Source organism: Lepidochelys kempii, chromosome 2, assembly GCF_965140265.1.
Source record: "Lepidochelys kempii isolate rLepKem1 chromosome 2, rLepKem1.hap2, whole genome shotgun sequence".
Lineage (NCBI taxonomy): Eukaryota > Metazoa > Chordata > Testudines > Cheloniidae > Lepidochelys > Lepidochelys kempii.
Window position 1 is genome coordinate 41,969,653 of NC_133257.1, and position 21,280 is coordinate 41,990,932.

General features: G+C 41.0%; 1 protein-coding gene across 5 annotated transcripts in view; it reads right to left on the reverse strand.

Moving 5' to 3' along the window:
• The window catches only part of CPQ (carboxypeptidase Q), a 262,566-nt gene that overhangs the window by 160,159 nt on the left and 81,127 nt on the right, over positions 1-21,280 (reverse strand). For all 5 annotated transcript variants that reach the window (XM_073330508.1, XM_073330507.1, XM_073330509.1 and 2 more), the window contains exon 4: positions 8,384-8,591. In XM_073330508.1, coding sequence (XP_073186609.1) covers positions 8,384-8,591 — 208 coding nt within the window. The remainder of the gene's footprint in view (positions 1-8,383; positions 8,592-21,280) is intronic.

Sequence of the window (21,280 nt, forward strand, 5' to 3'; positions counted from 1 at the left end):
GTGTATCCCTGGTGGCATTTTTTGGTCCTATTACTGCTGGGGGGAGGGACTCTTTGGGGTATACATATAGTTTTAGCATCTATTATGGCGTTTTTCAAAAGTTTCCATGCAGCTTGCAGGCATTTAATTCTTGTGACTGTTCCTTTTAATGTCCATTTAACCAGCCTCCTCATTTTTGTATAGTTTTGTATATTTACATGCTACTGTGGTTGGTTTCTTTGATATTTTGCCCCCTCTAAGGACGTTAAATTTAATTACATTATGGTCGCTATTACCGTGTGGTTCGGCTACTTTCACCTCTTAGACCAGAGCCTGTGTGCCATTTAGGACTAAATCAAATCTCCCCTTGTGGGTTCCTGGATTAGCTGCTCCAAGAAACAGTCATTAACGGTGTCTAGATAGTTTATCTCTACATCCCATCCTGAGGTGACATGTTTCCAGTCAATATGTGGATAGCTGAAATTTCTGTTTTTGTACTCTTTCTAATCAACCTGAGCATTTCACAGTCACTGTCACCATTCTGATCAGGTGGTCGATAGTATATTCCGACTGCTATATTCTTATTATTCAAACATGGAATTTCTATCCATAGAGATTCTATGGTACAATTTGCTTCTTTTAAGATTTTTAGTATATTTGACCCTATGCTTTCTTCACAGATAGTGCCACTCCCCTACCAGCACAACCTACTCTCTCTGTCATTCATATATATTTTGTATCCTGATATTACTGTGTCCCATTGATTATCATTGTTCCACCAAGCTTCTGTGATGCCTATTATATCAATATCCTCATTTAATACTAGGCACTCAAGTTTACCCACCATAGTATTTAGACTTTTTGCATTTGTATACAAGAGCTTATATCATTTGTCAATATTTAGTTGTCTGCCTTCATATTAATCCTGGTGACATGCCCAAGTCCCACAGAAATGAAAAAATAGGGGTACCATTCATTTCATTGGGAATTAACATGAACATAAATCTTAAAGTAAAAATTTAAAAAAACCCTGATTATATTAGCTCATTTAGTTACATTTTCATCTCTACTTCCTCTTGCTATTAGGCTGTTCCTTCTATGAAGTGATGAATTGGCACTTTCAAAAAGCCACACCTCCTTGTGATGACTGAAATTAACTGCCAAAGTCTTGTTAGAGGGAGGTAGGGGCAAAGTCTCAGTATACTGCTACAGGAAAGAGGCCCAAATGGCAGTGCTTAGAAACAGTGCTTACAAACATTTGAATATGGTAACTGAATGAGAGGAGTGAGAAAGCCACAGTGCAAAAATTTAACAATGGAATCCACAGCTTCATGGCAACAGACTTGTAAAATGTCCTTACTCACATTTTTATCATATGCATGATTTGGTCTGATCAAATGGATTACTGGAAGCCACATCAAAGGGCTAATGGATAAACATTTTGTGAACATATTTAGAATTGATGACAGCCCATAAAACAATACCCTGAAGAGGAGGGTTATATACCTTCAGTGAACTACCCTGTTTTCAAAGGTTCCAGTCTTTACATGCATGCATTTATGTATGTGTATCAGATCCAAAACATGGACATTTTTCATGTTCTGTTATTCCCTGGAGTTTTTCCCAGTATTGCAAATTGCAGGAGAAGACTGTTTTTTTTAAGTAGGGAGAAGAGGAAGAATGCGTAAGTATATAAAATGCTATTTCCCTTGTGGAACAGACTCTGTTATATCAATCATTTATTGGGAAGGAACTTCATGTTCCAGTATCTTAGCATCACTGTAATTCAGGCCATTCCTAGGATTTGTCACTTAGAAAGTTCTGTCCAATCTAAAATTTGGCTAAGTGGAATAAAGTATTTATTAATACATTTTGTGCTTGTAATACTCAAAGTAGAGCCACACTTATTCTGTAAAAACAAAGGCGCAAAAAGGAGGGAGAAGCAGTCCTGCAACTGTTATGCATGGTCCTAAATAAGCGAATGATACCCTTCTGTTATGTTGTACAGTATTTATACTAGATCACAGAATTAGGAGCCATTTGAAATGTATATTCTCTGCACCGTACTCAGACAAGCATTTTTCTCCACTTATTAACTGGAAAATCAAGTAGAGTATGCACAAGTTATCAAAGGATGAGTATGTGGGAAAGTTATGAGTACTCTGCTTTGAAAACTTTTCAGTAGATTGACTATTTTGCATCTTCATGGTTAGGGAATTAATAACAGGCCTGTAAATTTCCTGGATCACTTTTTTCCCCCTCTTAAAAATAGGAATTATATTAGCAATTCTCCAGTCATAGATTACGACCCCCAAGTTTACAGATTCATTAAAAATCTTTGCTACTGGACTTGCAATTTCATGTGCCAGTTCCTTTAATATTCTTAGATGGAGATTATCCAGGGCCCCTGATTTAGTCCCTGTAGTGAGGCGGTGTGGCTTCCCACCGCCCTGGAGAGGGACAAGCCCATCTGGGTGCTGGAGTGGGTGGAGCCAGGGAGCTCTGAGCTCGCCCCTCAGAGGGTCAGGCGGCGACCCGGAAGTATAAAAGCTTGTCCTCAGAATTCAGTGGGGGCCCAGCTGCCGGAGAGGCCAGATGCCTCCACTCTGGCCCACGACTGGGAAGCCCCTGCGGCCCAAGGTGCATGCCAGGAGTTGCCGGACCTGCCCTGCAGTCGCTACCCGGAGGAGTTGCTGGGCCTGTCGCTTGCCAGCTGCCCTGAGGAACCCATGGTTCTGGACGCCCTGGAGGACACCGCCTGGACCCAGGTACCCGAAGAGGGGGGATTAGGAAGTAGCCCAGGGACAGCCGACCCTAGTCTGGCTGTAACACTGCCAGAGCTCATGTCAGTGTCTGACACAGCAGCGGGTCTTCTGCCGCTGCTAGGGCCCCGGGCTGGGATGCATTGGAGTGAGAGGGCCTGCGTCCCCCCTGCCACCCAACTCATTGGTGGCAGTCTCCTCCTCTCCCAGGTCCTTTAGAGGCCTGGGCCTGCTAACACTGAACTATTTGTTCAGCCCCTGTCTGAGGGCCGGAGCTACTGATTTACTTGCCCCACCCTGACCCAGGGCTTGGGCCTATTTCTATATACTGTTTGCTACTGTTCAGCCCCTGCTGGAGGGCCTGAGCACCTGACTTATTGTTGCCCCGCCCTGACATAGGGCCCGGGCTTACGGTGCTTGTTTCAGTTGCCGCAAGGGCCGCCGAGGGAGACTCCCGCAGCCAGACTAATTTCCCCAAACATTATCTGTGTGTAGTGAGCCGGTGTGGCTCCCCACCGCCCCGGAGAGAGTCGAGCCCCGGCTAGCCGCATTTGAGTCCCATTAAGCTCTTTGAGTTTGACTTCCATCTCAGATGCGGTCATTTCTACCGCCACACCCTCGTTTCTGTTAGCCACCCTACTGTTACCCCTAAAATCTTCACTAGCCTCATTAAAAAACTGAGGCAAAGCATTTGTTTAGGTGTTGGGCCATGCCTAGATAATCTTTAATCTCCACCCCATCCTCAGTGCTTAGCACTCCCATTCGTCTTTCCTTGTTTTCTTTTTATTTATATGGCTATAGAACCTCTTACTATTGGCTTTCATTCCCTTTGCAAGGTCCAACTCTGCGTGGCTTTTGGCAGTTCTCACTTTACCCCCTATGCTTTCTGACCTCAAAGAGGTAACTTTCCTTGCTGATTCCCCCCATCTTCCATTCCTTGTAGGCTTTCTGCTTTCTCTTAATCACCTGTTTCACAAGCTTGTTCACCCAGCTTGGTCTGCAAATCTTCCCTATGAATTTTTTTCCCCTTGCTTGGGATGCAGGCTTCAGATAGCTTCTGCAACTTTGACTTAAAATAATTCCAAGCCTCCTCCACATTCAGATCCTTGAGTTTTTTCAGTCCAGTCCACTTTCCTAACTAATTCCCTTAATTTTTAATGTTAGCTCTTTTGAAATCAAGGACCTTGCTGTAGATCTATTTTTGTTTATCCTTCCATTTAGTTTAAACTGAATTAACTCCTGATCACTCAGACCAAGGTGGTCTTCTACAACCAGCTCTTCTATGAGGTCCTCACTACTCACTAATACCGAATCTAAAATGGCTTCACCTCTTGTTGGTTCAGTGACTATTTGGTGAAGAAATCTGCCAGCTATCACACCTAGGAAAATCTGGGCCCTACTGTTATTAGTAGCACTTGTCCTCCAAGCTATATCTGATAAATTAGTCTCCCATAATCACACAATTCCCAGTAGTATTGTTTTAATTAAAAACATTAAAGAGGTCTCCTATCCACATCCAAACCAGATTCTGGTTGTCTGTCATACACCACAAATACTATGTCAAGGGAACCTCTAATAGCTTTCTTCCCCAAAGTGATTTTGGCCCAAACAGACTCTGTCTTATCCATTCTCGCAGCTTCATGTAACAATAGTAGATAAAATTTTCAAACCAGTATGATTTAGGTTTGTGGTGACCCTTTAAAAAAAAGCTACAAATCTTTTGAGAAGATTTAATAAGCTATTACCTGTAACTTCATTATATAATGGCTCAGGAGCACTATTACAGGTAAGGTGGCATCATATCATCTCCTTAAAAGTGGATTTGTCTAAGTCCTCTAAAATCAACAGGCTTCATTGTATTTCTTTGACATTTGGAGTGTCTCAGGAGGGTTCAGTGTAGAGTTGATGCTCCAAATGTGGAGTCATTTGAGCCAGGGGTTCTGGAGATAAAAGCTGCCAACTCCCCTAGCAATTTTTTAAAAAGTTTCTAGTTTGGTCAGAGCTAGAGATCAAACTATAGTAGTGATGCGGATCAAAAAGCTCTCAGTCTATCAAGTTTTACCCAAGGTAGTACATGGCACCCACTAAATATTTGGGGGACCCAAACTCAGAATGGTATTTAAGAAAATGTACATATATTAGTGTGTAAGAGCCAATATGGAAAAAAGGCCAAAGGGTTTCCATTCCTGCTATTTTTTGCATTTTAAACTCAATTTTTATAAGTGCTCTAAAACAGTGGTTCTCAAAGCCGGTCCGCCACTTGTTCAGCACTTCCCTTGGCCTGCGCTGCTTCCTGCAGCCCCCTTTGGCCTGGAGCAGCGAACCGCGGCCACTGGGAGCCACGATCGGCCAAACCTGCGGACACGGCAGGTAAACAAACCAGTCCAGCACATCAAGGGCTTTCCCTGAACAAGCGGCGAACCAGCTTTGAGAACCACTGCTCTAAAATCCAAACGGTTACTCAGATTGCCTTGAAAATTGGGGTGCCTCATAGGGGTTTCTGGGTAGGGCTAGTGATTCAAATTTGAAGTAATTTGACCAAGGGTTTCCTAAGTTATTGTGCCCCTCCAAAAAAACCAACCCTGTTTTCTTCTGTTGTCTTGTACTGTTAAACTGAGAGGTACTAATGACTGGATGAATCACAAACATCTTGATGGCTGTGAACTCACCCTTCAATTAACGTATCTAAGGATAAATTAATCACAATCCCCCATGTAAGACAAAAGAGTTTTGAACCGAGTGGCTAGAGAGGTGGCTGCACTTTGTGAATAATGGGTGGCAATTTCATTCTGGGGGAATGTAATCCAAGTGTTTGGGAGAAAAATTAGACATGTAAATGCTTCTTGAGGGGAGAATGTTAGGAGTTCAAGTGAAGGAGATATGGTACTCTTCAGCTCTGCCAGTGCACCCCAACCCCACTGTACCCCAACCTTCCTGCACACCAACCACCTGAAGCCCACCCTTCCTGCACCTCCAGGTCTGCCAGTGCACCTAGCCACCCTGCAGCAGCCCATCCTTCCTGCACCTCAAGGTCTGCCAGTGCACCCCAACCCCACTGCATCCCAACCTTCCTGCATGCCAACCTCCTGAAGCCCACCCTTCCTGCTCTTCTAGGTCTGCCAACGCACCCTAACCATCCTGCAGACCCACCCTAATTAAATTTTCCTTTTTTTGTCCTTTTAATAGATGGAATCCTGTAGGTGAGAATGAATGGGTTGTAAGAGGAGGAAAAGAGCTTGTACTTTTCAGCAGTTGTGGGGTTGGCGAAGTAAAGGTACACGTGTTAATGGGCATATAGGGGCATTGCTGAGTTAAGATTGCTTGGGCAACCTTAACATCACATCTCCTGGTGTTCATAAATTTCAGTTTTGCTCAACTCAGTGTTCTGCAAAGGGGTATCATATTGCCAAGCAACCTTAACTTTATGTTAACATTTTTTCCCATTGCATTGTATTAAACTCTAGTCTATACCACAGCTACTGTTACGAAAATCTCTAATGTACAAACACTGATACACATTACAATGCACAACATCAGACTGGCTTTGCATCATGCAGTGATCTTCACAGACAAATACATACCTTAAATTTTCTACCTTAGGTGCCCAACTAGTTGCACATTTGCTAATGGTGGTGTTTTGAACGTCCCTGTTTACTGTTCAAAACATATGGCTTTAGAAGCTTTTATAATACTTATGTCACCCACTGTTGATTTCTCACTCAGGTTCAGAAGGCTAAATTTGCTATTGTTTTAATGCAAAACTTTAATTGAGACTTTGGCTCACAAAAACAGCACCTTTCTATTCCATTGAGTTTTTAATGCATTCCAAGATTCTTTTGCATGAAGTGCATCCTAAGAGTTTAATTCTACATTGCATTTGATTGCATGAATAGTTAGATGATTCCAGTTTTTACCAGAGTAACAATGTATCATTTGTATGGCAAAACATGCATTAACTTCCTGTGAAAAACAAGTACTGAAAACCCTCAATGTTCACTTGTTTTATTTTCTGTTTCTTGGGTTACATTTTAAAGGTGTATATGCCACCACTCCCATTAACATCAGCGGGGATCTTGTGGCTAAATCTCCACCAAAATCTTTGCTGCTCAGTTCAAGAAATGTCTCTTGTTGGGCTAGTGAAAGAGACAAGTGAAGATAGCCACAGAGAATAAACATGGGCCTTCTACTTTAAATCTTTTAGGTTAAAATTTTTTGATATTATAACGCTTGCAGTAAAATACTATAATTTTTATGTACATCAAGTATGATTCAGGAAGGATAAATACAATAGCTACTCAGAAGTGTTGCTAAAAAGTCACGTGACATAAATTAGGATACAGCTAACAATCTTAAGAGTTAAGACTTTGTTCAATAAGGTTGCATTTCATGTGGCTAAATTCATAACTGATGGCATATTAACCACTCAACCACAATGGTCATTGCAGAGTTTTCAGAAGCTTCACCATTTGGCAGGAAAAAGGGTTACACTAACTTCTCTCCAGGGTTCCTAGCTGTCATAATTCAAAGCCGTAGCTGAAACACTATTAAAAGGACAAAACAGTATTAAAGCAAATAAAAATATGAAACAAGTATGATTTTTTTAAAGGACTATACTAAAGATATAGTACTCCTATATTTAATTAAAATTAGAAAACTGAAGTTTAAAAAAGGATTCTGGCTTCGTAGCTTGATTTTAGCAGGGATTTCTAGTGCGGCCATAGTTAAAGGTTGCATTTCCTTTATAAATGTACAACCAAAAAAAGTATCCCATGATGTAACTTGGCATTAAAAGGCCCCATCTCAGGCACAAGTTTTCTACCACTACAAATTTGGTTTGGCTGATTTTAAGCTATAAAAACTGGAAATTAAAAAATAGAGAAAGTGGAAAAAAAATCTTGAGATAGTAGCTTTCAATTTCAAATCAGCAACATTTAAACTGAACTTGCAGCTAGTTAGTTAGGTTCACCAGAACATTACTCTAGTTTTACACTGGAGTAACTCCACTGAAATACAGTGGTGATGAGAACCAATGAGCTCATTAAAGGGCTAATTGTTTTTTATGTTAAAAACTAAGTTAATTCAATAGCTGATATTTATCTTTGCTTGGCTTTACAGCCTCTCTTCAAAGTATTTTGTACTTACAGAAGGACTTCATTTATTCACACTGACTAGAAGACCTAATGCAGGTTACCAGATCAGTAAATGATCAAGGCAGTTCAAGGGCACTACATGGCCAAATATAGCTTGTTTTATTTTGACACCAGCTAACTTGTCATTTAAAATACTGAAACTTATTTTACTAGCATTAGGATTTAACCTCTGTTAACATAGTTCAGTTTTGTTTTGTTTTTTGTGAAAGGCAAATATCCACATAAGGAATGCACCCCTTTCATAAAGATGAACTTGTGACATAGCTGAAAATAAAGAGGATCAGTTCAAGTTCCATATTTTACCTGAGCTCTCGCACCTTAGAGCCCAGTAGTCCTTATGCAGGTGTACCACACTCTCCCTTACACCAAGGCTGAATTTGGCCTGCTGTTTTGAAAGCAAATAAAGCCAAGATGTACAGACAGCAGTAGGCCGGCAAATGAAAGTTATTAGTTTTCAAATATGAGTCACTCTTTTTCCAGATTCACACTAACCTGTTCTGGGTACTTGCTCCCAACTATTTCTGCCACAGTGTTAAACGAAACAATATCGGTATAGGTCTTGGCTCCCATCTTCAGGGTCACAACAATCCTGGTGCCTCGGGATGACATCCGTGCCATCATTTCGGCATCTTCCACTGAAATGCAAGCTGTAGGAATCTTTGGCACATCAGATTGGTACCACTGCCACCCAGTGTGAGGGCTACAACAACAAAAAAGACTGCGTTAATTATCTAATTTTGCAGTTAATTTTAACTAGTCTAGGATTATTAACAGAGCACACTTTGTGTAATTAATTATTAGCAAATAAAACTATATTCACTGGCAGTTAAGGTTGCAGCAGGTTGAAATAAGAAGTTGAGGGAAAAGATTGATGTATTCCTTTCCACCTTCATATTGCCTACAACACTACTGATGACGCATGCCAACCCTCCTTAAGACTTTCACTTCCCCTCCAATAGATATCCAAAAGCTCTACATACTCCAACTCGATCAAACTTGTACTCTAACACAAAACTTTAACGGTAACCTCGTATACTTTTATAACCATTGTATCAATAGATCAGCACATCTGACTGTCTCACATTTGTTCGCTTGGGAAGTTATTCTGTCTTAACTAGTGTGGCCGAATTCAATTTAAATGACAAATGTTGGCTAACATTGATTTCAGCTGACACACTGAAATTGATGGAAAAAAATCCATCTGTAAAGGTCAGGTGAGCACAGCTTTCTCAGAGCACCTTGTGCCTGCAGGGATCAGGTGTCACTGGCCCTGTGGCAGGGCAGGGAGCCCTCTGCAGGAGTGAGTGAATAGGGCTGTGACAGTAGCGCTCCAGAGGGCTCCTTGCACAACCACAGGGCCAGCAACTCTTGAACCCTGCAAGCACAAGGAAGGCTGTGGTCCTGGTGGGACAGAGTAGAGACCCCCAGCCAGGATTACAAGGAGGAGGAGCCCTAGACTGTGGGGGAGGCCATTCTACTGCAGAAGGGATCCCTAACCAGGCAGGAACTGTTCAGCAGCCGGATGGCCTGCCCCACAGCTGAAGGCTTGTTCTTCTTTCAGCCTGGCTGGGGGTCTCTGCTGTGCCAGGTCAGGACCACAGACTCCCCACACCTTGTGTTCCAGTGTCTGGGGCCCCTCAGTCATGCAGGGAGCCCCTTGCAGGCCCACGGTCAATGCTGGGAACCCTTGGCCGCCACACTATCAGTACTGCCCTAACCCCAACCCTACCCCTTCTTAATTTCCCACAGTTGTAAAAGTAAAAAGTTAAACATTTAAAAAAATAATAAAATTTGATATTAATCATCAAAATTGCAAAAAAATAAAAAAAAAGTATTCTGCCAAGGCTAGACTTAACATTGCCAAGGTCACTGTGACCCAGGGACCCTTGATGCCAACCGGAAGAGGGCACATAGGGTTTTACAGGGATCCCCTGGGTCAGATATATGCATAATAGTTCACTGGAGGGTGTTGTGTGAGGTCACTACCGAGAGCCAGTAGCCCACTAGTTGTCATAATCGTTCAGAAATGGATGTACGGATAATACTTATGGAGTTATGTACCTATGCTAAAATTTGTGTGTTCTTAAAGTCTTGGAGTTAATGAAGGGCACCAGGTGATCTACCTTGAAAATGTTCCTTTCAGACAGGAGGTAGCAGACACCTATCTCCTGGTCTGGTCATTTGTGTATGGTATGTCTCAGGATGCAGGCCTACTTGCATATTGAGCCAGAGAAGAAGAGGTTGAGAAATCAACAAGATGAAATCAACAACAAGCGGTGTCCTGTTTGTGAATAAAGACAAAGGATGGAACTTGTACATCTTGTGGAGGGAGCAAAGGAACATTCTGGGTCCTTCACCTAGGAGGCAAGCTGACAACGTGTCTCATGAAAGCAGGATCAGTCAACCTGGCTGTAACACGCTGCAAGGATTTTGGTGAGCGTTAATCTACAAGATATGAGAGTATCTACCCAGTCTAGAATGAGTTATGATTTTCTTTTATCTGTAACCATTTGTTTCCAATACTTGCTATTACTTGGATCTCTCTATTTTACTTGCTATTACTTGGATCTCTGTACTTTCTTATGTAAACTTGTTTCACAGATCTAATTGCTGTGTGTTAAGTGGCCTGGGTATCTGAGGTAGAACTGGTAAGCTGGGGTGCACGGTTTCTTTGTAAGTAGTGAATCTGTGAATACTGTAAGTGTCCAGTGCACCAGGGGCTGAACACTCCAGGGGGATGCTCGGAGGTCTCGGGAGTTTGAATGTGCCTATTGCTAACCTGTAAGGTAGAGTACAGACACTGCACACCCAGATAACAGGGATATAAATAGCAGTGTAGAGAGTGAGGCACTGCTTAGGCGAGTACAGACACACCAGAACACAGCTCTCTATGTGCCCAAGCAGTGCCTCCCACATCTACAGTCAGCAATGTAGTGTCCGCTGCTGGAGCCTTTCCATTACACAGTGAAAGGCTCCAGATGTAGGCAAAGGCTCTGCAGCTCCCCACTGCTGGAGCCTTCCCCTGCCACAGTGAAAGGCTCTGGCAGCATGGAGCATTCTACATGCCACCTCAAACGTAGACAAGGCTGTAGAGAGACAGTGAGGCCAGTGGGGGGCCTAGAGGGGACTACTTGTATTGCTCGTGGAGCGTAGGAGCTGACCTCTGGCAGGCATAAACAAGGCTTCATCACATTAAGGGCAGGTAATAGCAAGGTGCCTGATAATCCCGAGTATCCATAGGAAGCACAAGTCACTGCTAAAGCTTTGCGTTTGAGTGGGTTCTTGGAGGATCGCTACTTGCTGACTACTATACCAGGAAGAAAAGTGGAAAGTATTCAGGACCACAAAAATAAGTGTTTCGTTTTCCAATCTTACAGAAAAGTGACAGACACTGAAATTTAAATTCACTACCTTATGTATTTATGTCAACATCAGCGTGGAAAACAAGAACGTCTTTGAAGAGCAGTCATATGAGTGACTTCAGGGGAAATTAACACACTGAGACCATGAATAAATATGATGTCCGTCTCAGAAAACTTCAGAATCCAATCACAATCTGGAGTCCTGGGAAAATGAGTGTTAATAGACTCTAGGGAACTAAATAGCACATCCATGTCTCTCCTGAGCAGCAGAGAAGAAACTTTGCAAGTTTCAGCTCTGAGTTTCTACTCATTCTTTTATCAAAGAGAGCACTGAGGGGACATAGTTCCCATTATAAGACCTTGTTTCCAGTTGCTTATAAACTTGGCCATACTAACTATTTGGGATGAAATTTTCCATGCCAAGTGTGTGCCTTAGGGAGTGGTGGGTTGGTTTGGTTTTTGTGGAAAATTTCAGCCAAAATGGTTCACCATTTTCAACGAGACTAGTGAAAAGTACATAATTTTATCCCTGTTACGTTCTGGTGACTTTTTCTGTGAAGAGCTCTAGTACCCCCACAAGTTGGAGCAGGGTCATAACCTTGGCAGCCAGACGGCCTATGTGTTACAGATCCCCATCCCTGAGAAAATGCACCCAAATCTGGCCAAATTATAAACTTTTTAAAAAATCACATGCTCAACAGAGTCCTATTACAACTTTACAGCTAAATTCCCCCCAAAATTCCATCTGCCGCGGACATGCTCCTGCCTGGGGCTGAGGCAGGACTTTCCCTTTAACTGCAGCTCTGGTCTGCTGGGGCCACCTCCAGGCACCCGATTTGACAGCAGAAAGACACTCACTCTCCTGTGGTCTCAGTGCAAGCCCTGGTGCTACCAAGGCAGCATGGAGGAAGAAAGTACCTGATTCAAATGCAAAGGAGAGAAGAGCTGGAGGGAGGAACCGATTACAACAAGGAGCTTAGCAGTTATTGGGAGAAAGGAAAACTGGGATAGGCAGGGCAAGGAGATGGGGAAGGACACAAATGGAAGGGGGAAGAGACTGAGATGAGAAGGTTGGGGAGACTTGGTCTGGCTGGGCAAAGACATTGGAACTAGGGGCCAGGAGAAGGGGAGACAGATGCAAAAAGGAACCAGAGTGCAGGAGAAAAACTAGGATTATTGGACAAGAAGATTGGGGCTGGGATGAGAAGTCTGAGAAGTAGAGACTGGGCACGGCTAGGGAAGGAAAGTGGGAATGGAACAAAGAGCCACATGTAGGGAAGACACATGACAAGGACAGGGTATGAATGGAACCAAAGATTCCTGAGCCTCACCATTCCTCTGCTGTCAGCAAATATCTCTGAAACTCAGTGGCAAAGTGTCATCCTCTTGGGGGGATGAGCTATACAATCTACTATTGCTATCAATTATTGCATTAGCTCATATGACAGAGGTGGTACAGTGGATGTAAAGGTTCCAAGTCTGCTGATGGTCCAAATGGATGTCAATATGATGCCACAGTTGGAATTTGTGTTTTCAGTTTGCTTTTTTTAAAACCCTAAGAAATTATACACAAAGTTAAAAGAACATTAAGGCTGCAGAGTCAGGCACTCAAACTTTTGCTTATTGTCCATGACCTGTCCATGACTTTTACTAAAAGTACCCATGACTAAATCATAGCCTTAATTATATATCACTGTATATGTTCAAGGTGCAGCTCCCATTGATTTCGGTTGCAGCTGTGAGTGCTCAGCACTTCTGCAAATCAGAACCTAGGGTCTCATGTTAGGCACTCAGAAAATGAGGAACATACCATTAGTGACTGCCTGTAAAAAGCATTGTCTAAGTGACTTGCCCAACATCACAAAGGAACTCTGTAGCAGAGGCAGGGACAGAATCCAGTTACCCAGGGCAGCATTCTACTGCTTCCACCAGGAGCTCATCCTTTCTGTGTCTGCAACCCGCTGCCTCATTCACTATACACCATCCAAATTTTGCAACAAATGAAGCAGAGGTCCTACGGACAACAACCTCCTTCAATAACCCACTCTGATTCATTCCCAGAGCACTATCCATCCTGTGCACTGAATGAGGAAGGGGACCTGTATGGGGAGAAAATAGTATGATCATGTAACGAAAGACTGTATCATAATGAATATGCACAAGGGGGCTGAATTAAGGTTGCACAGGCAATCTTAATTCTGCTATTCCTTAATTTTTGAGTGATAACTACGTAATCTTAATAATGTTCTTTTAATGTAGTGTTTTTGCATGTGTAATATAAAATGGTCTGGGAAAGATATCATTTTATTACATGGACTTCACTGAACACCTTCAAGTTAGACCTCCACATAAGTAGCAAAGCCTGGCTCTGGTCTTGGCAGAATGCTTGTCTCCTTCATTTTTCGTAAGCATCATATTAACAACATTATTGAAAATGGTAGCATGAACTCAACTCATTTATAAAGCAAAAGTAGTTCAACAAAAGATGTCAAATTAGACAAAAAAAAATTACAAATTCTCACACAATACACCCTAAATATTGTATACAATGTAAGCTATAAAACTCTTTCACTTAGCTATCTGCTGACCAAATAATGCAAACACAAAAAACAAATTCTGGACTCATGTAACAAGGAATAGTTTCACTGAAGTGCCTGTTTACATCAGCGTTAAATTTGCTCAAAGTTTTCAAAAACCAGAATGAGACATCTTATCTTGTCTCATGCCATTGCTGATTTTTTAATAAACAAAACAGAACCAGGCAATAGAGTCATTATGGACCAAAACTGTACATCAGTAACTAGCGCTTTTAGCACTTTATATTTCAGATGTATTTGGGAATTCCCAAATTTCAAAGAAGCCATTTGAAGCAATGTGCAAAATACAATATGGATGCTTAGTGGTCCCTGTTTATAACTATTTGTCTCACAATTATACAATGCTGACTGGAATGACAAACATTAACATTGCAGTGAGACCCTGCCATGACTATTAGGCAGGACTCTGAAGAGGCTGAAAACTCTGAAGCTAACTCTTGTTTCTATGAACTTCCTAACTAGTAAGGTATGGTTGGAAGGACAGATTTTATTGCTGCTTTCAGACCAGATCATGGACATACATACTGACCATTTACTGAGTAGTGTATTTTTTTTTTATGTTAAAAATGCCTCACTCTTGGAAATGTTAGTACTGTGTTTAGCAATTAAGCATAAAATTTGTAAGAGTTGAGTATGTTTACATTAAACTAATCTCACACTTTCACACATTTAGCAAGAATTCAGAAGAGAAATGCTACTTTCTCAAATTCTTCCAGACTGGATAAAAACACTAGAAAATACTATTGAGGAAAAAAATTCCAATGGCTAGGGAATTAACTTGATGACTTGGACAGATCTTTTCAATGTTTTTCATATAAGTCTATAAAAAAGCCTCTTGCAATCTAGACAACACTAATGAAACACACTACACTGATAACACTCTGCCTTTAGAACAAACATTTAAGGAACACCATCAATTTTAGAACGAACTAAAGTAGTTTTAGTATTAGAAGTGTTGAGGCCCCCTTCTCCAACCAAATTTCTTTACCTTTCTAATCACATTTTCCTATTTCTTTTAAAATATTTTTATGCCACAATGGGGATAAGAGACCTGCACAAATACGAGGCGAGACTGACTGTCTTTAGTGACTAAACACAAATTGTTGTAAAATGCACAATTATTGGTCCTCAGGATTTTTTGAGCTACAACAGTCTTCATTGTTACTTGTAACTATAGTGAGTACATCATTTTCAGACAGAACTGGGATTTGTAAGTTGATGGTGTCCTTTTCAATCAGTTTAGTAGCTTTCTCCTAAAGGGCTCAAAATACTATTCAAAAACTGTGGTACTGATTCAGCAGAGCACGTTTCAATACTTTGCTGAATCAGACCCTACCATCCCAGTTCCGCAGCCCTATTCGGTCAAAACTCTGTATTCAGTTGAAAAGATTAAACTAAGTTAATAGCATTTTGCCTAAGTAATAACAGCAGTGTTGTGCCTATAGGCAAAGAGAGCTACTTCACCCACCACTAAATTTCAGCCATCTGAGTGTGAGGCAGCACGATGTACAACAAGGAAGTAAGAACGTATTTTGGCCAAAGGTGCTTAGGTAAATCCCTGATCTTACAAGAAATTCCACAGGGTCTCATAGGTCCATGTAGAGCTAACGTGATTTCAATTTAAGTTCTCATCTGAAAAGATATACACAGTTACATTACAGGGGACCAGTGGTGCAAGCAGAATTCATTTCTTACCGGTACGCTGCACAGCTAAAGTGGGGGCACGTGACCTCCCCACATGACTCCTCCTCACCCCACCCATAGCCTGGGGCCCCACGCTCTCTTCCTCCCCTCCCCATGATCCATCCCACATTACCTGGGGAGGGCTCTGTCCTTCTTCCGCTGTGCCAGAGACTTCTGAACCGCAGGGCTCTCCAGCACCGCAGCAGCAAAAGGAGCAGTCCCGCCCCGAGCCCTGTCCTCCTGCAGGGCTGCTGTACAGACCCCAGACAACACTCAGGAGACACAGCTGCTTGGAGGGGCTGTAGGTGGTACAGCTCCTCCTGTGTCTTTCCAGGACGGAGTACCGGCTATAAATATCTTACTGGTACGGCGTACTGGACTGTACCGCCCTTCTTGCGTTACTGCATGGGGCTCAGTACTCTGGAATTATAGAAAGTTGGCAGAATCCAGATTGATGGCCAAAGAAGTCTATGTTTAATGTACTATACCATCCTCTCTGGGTAGGATATATTCATTTTGACTCATTAGCCCAGACCTTGCATAATTATTTCTGTTTTGTCCATTAGCATTCTGTAATGTCACAAAAAATAATACATTTTAAAAGTATGAGCAGACACAAAAAACACATTTTCAAATTATAACAATTTTCAGCCACACTGCTAGAAATTATGTTTAATATTCTGTGGCGTGTTTGGGGCTTTACTCAGGATGCTGATGATGAGAGTTTCCAAAAAATAACCCAGACAAAAGATAAGTCACAACTCCCCTTATATCTATTCACATTCTGAGAAAGCACGCAGTGCAACGAGTGATACAAAATCAAGAACAATTTCCAAACCCTCACATTTTAATGAATCCATTCACCTGGGTTTCCTGGCAGCATTGTTTCTTAGCACCAATAGGCAGCATACACTGCACTGTCATAATTCAGTTTTATCAGCACCTGTATTGATTTTTCTTCTACTGTGATTTCCCAAATGTTCAACTAAAAACTAAAAGCATATTTGTTTCTCCAATATAAATAGTGATTACATTTCCTTCAGATGCTCCATCCTAGAAGTTATTCTGTAAGCGTGACTAAAGTTTCTAGATGACAAATTAAGATGTATACATCCTCGTGCCTCATGGGTAGTCTAACATTTTCAGGTAAAGTTAAAGCTACATCCACAAGCTATTTTCTTCACTGTTAAAAAAATATTAGATGGTACTATTTGCTTTTTCAACTAACTTCTGTGTTGCTAAGAATTTTTTTTGTTTTAAAGCAGCAGAGTACACATAACAAGCTTAATTTGCTGTTGGCAGACAAGAAATCCCCTGGCAAGCAACTAGTTGGTATCAGACTCTGCTACTGTCTCAAAAAGTGCAAGTTATGGACTCGAAGCATCATCAACCTGAAAATGAGGCAATGCCCCAGTGCTGTATACTCCCAATCCTAGATCAAACATATTGTTAGACTGGAAAGTGTTAATGGCAACCATCAAGCAAATCTTTGATTATTAATCAATCACGGAGCTGGTTAAAGTCGATGGGTGTGCAAAGCATGCTTCATTCAGGTTAAATGGAAGGAGCAATTAAGCCCCTTTCATATAATGGTAGCTGAAAAAGCACAAGCCATCACCCAAGGCTCTGGGCTACCTGGCAAGATGTGTGCAAAGATGCATACATAAAACTAGAAGGGGACACTGATCATCTAGTCTTGTCTCCTGCATAACACAGGCCATTGGACTTCCGTGTATTAATTCCTGTTTGAACTAGAGCATATACTCTAGAAAAACTTGATGTAAAAATGGTCAGTGATAGAGAATCCACCACAATCCTTGGTATATTGGTATATTGTGGTAAGAGCAAGAACCAACACAAGAAGGGTTTCCCTGGGACTGGCTGCAAATGCAGGGGTTATGGGATGGTTTAGCAAGCTGTGCATGTGAGGCAGAAAGCTGACAAAGTCAGGGGACAGGGAGAGAAGTGAGTTGTGAGAATGGTCCTGAGAAGGAAAAGAGAGACTGAGCTTCCTGGAGCACAGAACTCACTGGAGAGGCAAGTTTGGAAGCTGGGAGCAAGAAAATGGTGTGCTGTTTGTTTCTGTTGTGTTCAGGGAAATGAGACTCTGGGTACTTTCTTTGTAAACAAACAAGATTGCACCACAGAAAATACCTGACTATCATCAATTTCTTCTCAAAATGGAAACAACATAGCAAGGCTATGAATATTGGCTAACTGCTGGAACCAAAGAAGTAACAGTATTAAACAAAACCAGACTAACACCAATTCTTGAAACTTCCTACTTGTAGGTGGGCAACACTCACCTTCAACTGATCCACTACCATATATCTTATCTTAGTTTATTATCCATCAGCAAGTCCAGTCAATGTGACAGTGCTCTCACCCAATGGAAAAATAGGAATTATTTTTGTAAGCGTCTATGGTACATTAACTCCTGCAGCACTTAGATACCACTATGATAGGTGCTTTATTGATAGATTACTGTAAGTCCTAAGATGTTAGATCTATCCAGTTAATTTCTTTTTTGTAGTTAGAATTAGTAAATGAAGGTAAGTGCATCTAGCAAGATTTGTCCTTTACAAACCCAATAAAAGTAATATAAAGTCATGCTTTTCACTCAGTATATGCATGAGAATCCTGAACAGTTGACAAGAACGAGCTAAGAAAAAACAAAAAATGAAAGAATTTTTAAACAAATCCAAACACATACCAATTATGAGATGCTTGAGGGTTAAGCAAACTAGCAGCGGAAATTCAGGAGGCTCTGACAATAATTTTCACTACATGAGTATAAGGAAATGTAACTAGAAAAAGACAGACATGGCACATATCAAAAGAATGATAGAAAGGAAAAAAACCCAAAAAGAACAAAACAAAAAAGAAAAAGAAACTGCCACTCAATTAGTCTGCTGTCCATTCCGGGTAAAATAGACCAATATGGAGTCACTAAAGCATGAGGAAAAACAGATGTGCTGCTGCAGTGCTCCTTGCAGAAGTCAGTTCTGACAATTTGTATTGGAGTTTTTGACCTTCCACAGCCCTGTTACTTTGTTTCTTGATTGCTAATCCTTATCTCCAAGAGCAACCTAAAATGCCCAAGAAACAAGCTTCACAGAAACCGCTGTTTTAACTTCAATCAGATGCTACCAAAGAAAATGCCTCTCAAGTCAAGGCCTTATAACACCATACCCTAGGTAGAAGGGTAGATGTGTCTTTACAAAAACTCCACTAAGATTGTAGAAGGAAACAAACTGACGACTGGAATGAACACTGGAATGTTTACAAGAATTTATTTTGGCTATTATACACACAACTATGTGAAAAACATTCAGATTGCAAAGTCAAGCACTCAGAAGTTAGGAAATGCCAGAATTAAGGTTGCCTGTACCCCTTCAATTCGGCCCCTTTCTGTATATGCCTTGTAATACAGTCTAATTACATGATCACATACTATTTTTTTTTCGCAGGAACTTACCCTCATTCAATATGGCAGTCCCACAGAAATTAGTGATAAAATAGCTGGCCTAGAACTTTACACAAAGGGGCATGACAATTATTATTATTAGTGAGTTAATTTAAAAAAAATCTTGAGAAGAATAAATGGTAAATTAGTTGCCTATTCCCATAGCAAGTACATCAGTTCTCATTGATGGGATCATACCCTTTTAGTGCCTGCAGTTCTCCATTACAGATCCTGCATTTTGTGAGGGATGGAAGGTGCAGAAAACAAACACGTAGTAATGATAACCCAGAAAAGACCTAACCTAATATTGGGCAGGCATAGGGTGCATCAGTCAAAATAACAGAATTTCAACAAATTAAGCAGCAAAATCTGAAGTGTGGAATGCAAGAGAAGCAAAGAAGACCAACTTCCTGCCTGCAGGTTCTCTTCAGACTGCTCCAACCCACAGGCAGCCAATCTCAGTTCCTCCTACAGGCAAGACTAACTATCCAATCTGGGATCTCCTTGTAAAAGGGAGCCCGCTCACCGGCTATATGCATCCCATGGAGAATGGCCTATGTTCTCCCCTACCCCAGAAACATGTCCTGGCTAGAATGGCCTAAGTGTCATATTATGCAACAACAGAGATAGCCAATTGTTCACATAAAAGCATTTTTCACTGAGAAATGTCCTCTTTAAAAAAAAACTTCAAAGATGTTCATGAAAAAAATAGAAAAAAATAATTGATTTCTTTTTTAGAACATTTGACAGAGATTCTGAGAGAAAAATTTTGCTTGCTAGTTGTGTGTGTGTGTGTGTTCAGTAGTCACCATTTCTCATGTGGGCTACAGGGGCAGCTTTTTCATTTATTTGTTAATTTTTCTAATTTACTGAAATTGGAGGTTGTTTCTACATTGGGTTTTGTCAGGTTTGATTTGTCAGCTTAGTGACAAAATGGGATTTTTACAAAACCAAAAATCTTCATAACTGAAAAATACAATTTTTTTAAAAAATTGCTGAAATTGTAACAGACAAATTCAAAAACTAACAAAAATACTTTTGTATATTTTTGACTGGTCTCAATCAGTAGGTCTGCTCTGTCTATACATACTGAGTCTTCTCTGCTGACTTCAGAGCACAAAAATAAGCTTTTACTATTTTTTATTACCATTAGCACTACAGAACAGCTATGGGATTCCTTTCTTACATGTGCAGAGTTGCTAATAAATTCTAGTTGAAGGCCCCAATTTTGCCTCCATTTATAAACTTGTGAAGATGTTAATATGTTTATAATCGCTTCCTGGTTCCAAAACATGTGACATTTCCCCACAATGCACTTTGATTGCAGCAGATTACTGGTTGCTAAAATAAATAATAAGACTCTTGTACTACCATGTGCGAAGGTAATGGTTCCTGTTATCAGAGACTGATTACTCACGTTGTACTGCATGTTACATAACCCTTTCAAGATTATTTTGAACTAACATTTGATTGATGCAGTATCTGTGAAAGTATTTGGAAAATCCTAACAAACAGTATGAGATACTCAGGGCTAGATCTCATAGACCTTAAGCAGGCAAAAGTTTCATTTCAGAAAGAGTAGGGTATCAGTTCCTCTACCACATGGATGCCATTATGATTAAGATTTGGGAAGCATACATGTATCCAACACTATATGTTCATTAAAATTAGGCTCTGCCAATCAAATCTAACAGCATTGACATAATTATTGATTTACTAGACAAAGGGAATGCGGTGAATACATATTTGTATTTCTCTAAAGCATTTTCTTTAGTGCCACATAAACCAAAGAAATTAAAACCAGATAGATTTTTTTTAAAAGCTACAGCATAGATTAGATATGGTTTGACAAACAAGGAGCAGAGAGCAATTATCAATGGTAAAGCTGCCAAATGGGAACCATATCACATGGAGTCAGTACTGGAACTGTAAGGACTGTTGTACCAGGGAGGAAGAAAAATCTGCACAACCCATTTCAGTCTTCAATATAAAATAGAAGTTCACATCAGCCATACTTCAAATAATGCTTTCTGCATCTTATGGTCATTCGGATGATCTTCCAGCAGTGACTCCTTAAGGGAGTCAGTTAAGTAATATACCTGTTTGGCCTCCTCAGGCTCCTATCATGACTCCTATCACCAGTCTTCTTCCTCCTGAGTTTATATCTCTGCCACCTTCTGGGAATGCAGCTTCCTGCTGAAAGTTACCCTCCCTGGGTATACCAGCGGTGGGATACTGAAGGGAATGCTGCTGACAGACTTAACTGTCCAGCAGCTGTGAG